At 48.8% G+C, this 6,297-nt stretch overlaps 1 protein-coding gene across 1 annotated transcript in view; it reads right to left on the reverse strand.

Moving 5' to 3' along the window:
* Positions 1-6,297, reverse strand: part of SPATA21 (spermatogenesis associated 21) — a 50,939-nt gene that overhangs the window by 28,241 nt on the left and 16,401 nt on the right. The window contains exons 4-5 of the mRNA XM_037730126.1: positions 1,067-1,127; positions 656-704 (exon numbers count right to left, since the gene is read on the reverse strand). Of these exons, the coding sequence (XP_037586054.1) occupies positions 656-704; positions 1,067-1,127 (110 nt within the window). The remainder of the gene's footprint in view (positions 1-655; positions 705-1,066; positions 1,128-6,297) is intronic.

Genomic DNA, 6,297 nt, shown 5'->3' on the forward strand with positions numbered 1-6,297 from the left:
GAAAGAAAGAAAGAAAGAAAGAAGGAAGGAAGGAAAGAGAGTGAAACCCATCTACAAGACAGGATGTTCTCCAGCCACGTTGAGCTGCTCAACATGGGCACAAGGCATGGGTTTAACCAGGGTGGGGTTTTGCCAATGAACACAGCAGGATGAGACAGGGCAGGTGCTGGCAGGGCATGCTAGTGACTGTGTATTTGCAGGTTGCCTGGTCGGGTCAAAGAACTAGGAAGTGGCAGCGCTGGGGGAGGCAAGGGTGGCTAGCAGGGGTTAGGAAAGCCTTCCAGGTGTTCAGGGACTCTTCAGATTGTGTGGCTGTGGCCGAGGGCAAATGGGTGGAAGAAATGCATGCTGACATGGAACAAGCCACCATACCTGGGATGAACCCAAGGGCTCTAGAATGTAGAGGGTAAGAGCCTTCTTGACCCCCACCCAGAATACACACACATGCATGCACACATGCACACACACATGCACAGATGGCACACACACGTATGCACATCTACGTGCACTTGCACACACAGGCACACACACCTTCCTCGGTTTGACTCCAAATATGGGTTTGACCTGCCATATCTGCCTCTGCCCTCTTCCTCCTCCTGATTCCCCTGCCCTCGCCCTACACAGCCCATCCCATACCCACTATGGCCCTACTTACTGGTGGAGGAAGAGGCCCAGGTGCTGGCTGGGTCTCCACAGCCTCAACCCTGAAAAGAGGAGAAACCCCCAGGTGAGGGAAGGGCTCAGCTGAAGGTGTGCCGCTGGCCCTCGCCTCTCAGCCCCCAGGACACTCAGTTCCACCCCAGCCTTGTCCCCTTGACCTTCTCATCTCCGGGGGGCTCCATATTCCCCCGCATCCTCATGTATTCAGGATCATGGAACAAAGAATTCTGCTATTCCAGCTGTTACACAGATGGGGAAATTGAGACCCGGGAGCATGGCTCGCCCAAGGTCCTCTACCAGGTCCAGAGCAGTCTGGATTAGAATTCGCCTCACCTGACACTCAGCAGAAGTGCATTCTTGTTGAGGCAGGGAGTGGGGCAAGAGATGGCACTGGATGGTGACTTACCCTTCTTTTGTTTTTTTAGGTCCAGGCATGGATGGCAGGAAGGGTTTGGCTGTCTTTTCCTCTGGAGCCACCATGGACACTGGGGACATTGATTCCTGAGAGCTATCCTCATGTCCCCCTGGGCTGAGCTCTGGCAGCGCCTCCTGTGGTCTGATGTGTGGGATGCCTGCCTCCTTGGGGCACTTGTCTCTCAGTGGCTGGCCATGGCCCTCCAAGGGGCAAGAAGCGTCTCTTGGCTGCACCATGTCTGCTTGGTGACCTAGGGTGGACTGATATCCAGTGCCCTGCCAAGAACAAAGATACCAAGGATGGGGAGCTCCATCCGGGTTCCCAGGTGAACTGCAGTGCTCCCAGTAAACTGGACACCAGTTATTACACACTTCCTAGGGTCCCAGAACCTCAGGCATCATCTTACTTAATTCTCCCGGTGCCTGTAGAAGGTAGCTCAGGTACTCCTACATTTTGTGGGGAAATTGAAGCCCAGAGAGGGCGTGGCCTACTCAAAGAACCACACTTCCCTGTGGGAGTGGAATGGGAACCTGAAAAAGCAGAAGATCCCCTTTATATAGGATTTTCTTTTACTTGTGTGTATTTTTTTTTTTTTTTTTGAGACAAATCTCACTCTGTCACCCAGGCTGGAGAGCAGTGGCATGAACACAGCTCATTGCAGCCTTAACCTCCTGGGCTCAAGGGATCCCCCTGCTTCAGCTTCCTGAGTAGCTGGGACTACAGGTATGTGTCACCATGCCTGGCTGATATTTTTAAATTTTTGGTAGAGATGAGGTCTCGCTATGTTGCTCAGGCTCATCTTGAACTCCTGGGCTCAAGCATTCTTCTGCCTCAGCCTCCCAAAGTGCTGGGATTACAGGCATGTGCTACCATGCCCAGCCTTAAATGGGATTTTCCAAGGGATGTTTCAAAGAACAAGAATCCTTCATGAGGCTTCTTAAAAAGAGGGATTTTTGGCCAGGCACAGTGGTTCACACCTGCAGAACTTTGGGAGGCTGAGGGGCAGGCAGATCACTTAAAGTTAGGAGTTCAAGACCAGCCTGGCCAACATGGCGAAATTATGTTTCTTCTGAAAATACAAAATTAGCTAGGCATGGTGGCTCATGCCTGTAATCCCAGCTACTTGGGAGGCTGAAGCACAAGAATCACTTGAACCCAGGAGGCAGAAGTTGTGGTAAGCCATGATCACACCACTACACTCCAGCCTGGGCGACAGAGTGAGACTCTGTCTCTTAAAAAAAAATAGCAAAAGCCTAAGTTGGCGGATCACATGAGGTTAGGAGTTCGGGACCAGCCTGGCCGACATGGTGAAACCCTGTCTTTACTAAAAACAAAAAAAATTAACCGGGCAAGGTGGTGTGCGCCTGTAATCCCAGCCACTCAGGAGGCTGAGGTGGGAGGATCACTTGAACCCAGGAGGCAGAGGTCGCAGTGAGCCAAGATCACACCACTACACTCCAGCCTAAGCAACAGATGAAACTCCCATTTCAAAAAAAGAAAAAGTGGTGTATTATGGTATATCACAGAATGGAAATACTACTGAGCAACTAAAGGAGCAACATGTAAAAACACACAATAGATGAATCTCAAATAGTCATGCAGAGTGGACAAAGCCAGACAGAAAGAATGTACACTGTTCAATTTCATTTGTGTAAGATTCCAGGAAACACTTAACAAATCTGTAGTGACAGTTGGTGGCTGCCTGAAATTAGGGGACTAGTGGGAGGGGTGAGAAGGGGCATGAGGAAATGGTTGGGTTGATGCTAGGTTTGCTTTCTTGATTTTGGGGATGGTTTTGTGGGCGTGTACCTATGTCAAAACATTAAATTGTACACTTGAAGCATGTGCAAGTATATGCCAATTATTACCTCACCAAAGCTGTTAAAAATCTTAAAAATAAACAAAAAGACATTTTATAGTTAAATGAGTTTGACTACAATATGGGAAAGGCAATATACTCTAACCATATCTTTTTTTGTGAGATAGGGTCTCACTCTGTCACCCAGGCTGGAGCAGAGTGGTGTGATCTTGGCTCACTGCTGCCTTGACCCCAGGGGATCCTCCCATCTCAGTCTCCTGAGTACCATATCCAGCTAACTTCTGTATTTTCTGTCGGGTTTTACCATATTGCCCAGGCTGATCTCAAACTGCTGGGCTCAAGCGATCCTCCTGCCTCAGCCTCCTAAAGTGCTGGGATTAAAGGTGTGAGCCACGGCAGCTGATCTCTAATCATATCTGGCAAAACCTTAAAAGGTTAAAACCAAAAAAAAGGTTCAGCAGCGAGTAAACTCCTTCCAGGGTATCCTAGCATACAAAAACCTGTTTCAGCTTTGTTAAATTCAGCATCTCCCAATAGTATCTGTATACAGAACCTGGCACCTCCTCCCTAGCCAATTACATACTGTGGGGCCACTCTGGAAATAAGATTTATGTTTATTTTATTTGTATTATCTTATTTTATTTATTTATTTATTTATTTGTGAGACAGAGTCTCACTCTGTTGCCCAGGGTGGAGTGCAGTGGCGCAATCTCAACTCACTGCAACCTCTGCCTCCCAGGTTCAAGTGATTCTCCTGCCTCAGCCTCCTGCGTACCTGAGACTACGGGCGCGTGCCACCATGCCTGGCTAATTTTTTGTATTTTTTTAGTAGAAACAGGGTTTCACTGTGTTAACCAGGATGGTCTCAATCTCCTGACCTCGTGATCCGCCCGCCTTGGCCTCTCAAAGTGCTGGAATTACAGGCGTGAGCCACTGCGCCCAGTGTATTATCTTTTTGAGATGGAGTATCATTCTCACAGCCCAGGCTGGAGTGCAATGTCATGGTCTTGGCTCACTGCAACTTCCACCTCCCCGGTCCAAGCAATTCTCCTGCCTCAGCCTCCTGAGTAGCTGGGATTATAGGCATGCGCCACCACGCTCAGCTAATTTTGTATTTTTAGTAGATATGGGGTTTCACCATGTTGGCCAGGCTGGTCTTGACCTCAGGTGATCCTCCTGCTTTGGCCTCCAAAAGTGTTGGGATTACAGGAGTGAGCCACCAAGAAGACTTAAAAGAAGCCTGAAAAGAAGACTTAAATGCTTGTGATGCAGGCTGGGGGAATAGCCCAGTGACCCACAGTGCTTAGCATCTTCAGGGCACAGAGGGAGCAAGCACTCTGTCACCCAGGCTGAAGTGCAGTGTTCTGAACACAGCTCATTGCAGCATTCACTCCTGGGCTCAAGGGATCCCCCTGCCTCAGCCTCCCAAGCAGCTGGGACTACAGGTACATGCGCCGGAATGGAGGGCATGGTGGGAGGGGGCTCCTCCACCTCCCCTGTGGTAGGGGGCTCCTCCACCTCCCCGTGGTAGGTCATTCCACATCCTTCCTATCTCCTAGGAGGTTACCTGGCAGCTCTCAGGAGGCTGATCCTCCCTGGTTCCCGGGTTCCGTTGCCTCCCCTGCTGGCCCTCGATCTCTTTCCCAGAGCCCGGTTGCTGCAGTCCTTCAGGTGCTTCAGGAACCCAGGAAGGCGACAACCCCAGCTCACTCTGATCCTGGCCTGCTTGCAGCTCCTGGGACCCTTTCTGGGGGACCCAAGAGGACTGCTTCTTCCTGGGGAAAATAGACAAAGTGACACTTCAGTTCCCAGACTGGAGACCTGTTTTATATTATAGGGCTAGACATACCATAGGTGCATGCCTAACGCCTGAGAGGACAAATGAAGGACTCACAGGCATTCCCCAAATCCTAGATACTTTGATGTCAATGTTTAGGGGAGTTAAAATTTAAACTTTTAAAATTATTTGTAGAGACACGGTCTCACTATATTGCCCAGGCTGGTCTTGAACTCCTGGGCTCAAGCAACCTTCCCACCTTGGCATCCCAAAGTGCTGGGATTAGAGGTGTGAGCCATCGTGTTAAGCCTAGAATTTAAGTTTTATAGTATTTTTTAACTGTTTTCCTGCAAAAATGAAACAAAAATCAGAACTGGGATGCAGAGAGGACGAGAGATTTGAGCCTAAGGTCATAAAGCTAAAGATAACAGTTCAAAATTTGAAGCTGTGTTTATCTGATCTCACTTTAATATTCTGGAGTATTTCCTCCAGGCTTTTCCCCATGTGTATGCCTACATTTTTTTTTGAGACGGAATTTAGCTCTTGTTGCCCGGGTTGGAGTGCAATGGCACAATCTCAGCTCACCACAACGGCTGCCTCCAGGGTTCTAGCGATTCTCCTGCCTCAGCCTCCTGAGTAGCTGGGATTACCAGCATGCACCACCACACTCGGCTAATTTTGTATTTTTAGTAGAGATTGGGTTTCTCCATGTTGTTCATGCTGGTCTGTGAGTACTCCCTACCTCAGGTGATCCGCTCGCCTTGGCCTCCCAAAGTTCTGGGATTACAGGCGTGAGTCACCGTGCCCGGCCGAGTATGCATACTTTTTTTTTTTGAAAGAGAGTCTTGCTCTGTCACCAGCCTGGAGTGCTGTGGCGTGATCTCTGCTCACTGCAAGCTCCACCTCCTGGGCTCAAGCAATCCTCTCGCCTTAGCCTCCCAAGTAGCTGGGACTACAGGCATATGCCACCACGCCCAACTAATTTTTGTATTTTTTGTAGAGATGGGGTTTTGCCATATTGCCCAGGCTGGTCTTGAACTCCTGGGCTTAAGTAATTTGCCCACCTCGACCTCCCAAAGTGTTAGGATTACAGACGTGAACCATGGTGCCTGGCCCTGCATACACACACACACACATACACACTCTCTCTCTCTCTCTCTCTCTCTCTCTCTCTCTCACACACACACACACTCTTTTTGTTTTTTGAGATGGAGTCTCAATCTGTTGCCCAGGCTGGAGTGCAGTGGCGTGATCTCCACTCACTTCAACCTTCACTTACCAGGTTCAAGCAATTCTCCTGCCTCAGCTTCTCTAGTAGCTGGGATTACAGGCATGCGACACAACGCCTGGCTAATTTTTGTATTTTTAGTAGAGACGGGGTTTCACCATGTTGGCAGGCTGGTTTCGAACCCCTGACCTCAGTTGATCCACTCAAATGTAATGCCCAAAGTGCTGGCATTACAGGCATGAGCCACCATGCCCGTCCCTGAATATATATTTTTAATGGAGATTTATTTAGTTGCCCTCTTCAAATAATAGCATAAATTTACAGAGTTACAATCACATTCCACATACAATATTATAAACTACATTTTTTCTTTTTCTTTTTTTTTTTTTTTTTTTTTT

The sequence above is a fragment of the Cebus imitator genome, unplaced genomic scaffold (assembly GCF_001604975.1).
Source record: "Cebus imitator isolate Cc_AM_T3 unplaced genomic scaffold, Cebus_imitator-1.0 Scaffold15, whole genome shotgun sequence".
NCBI classification, from domain to species: domain Eukaryota; kingdom Metazoa; phylum Chordata; class Mammalia; order Primates; family Cebidae; genus Cebus; species Cebus imitator.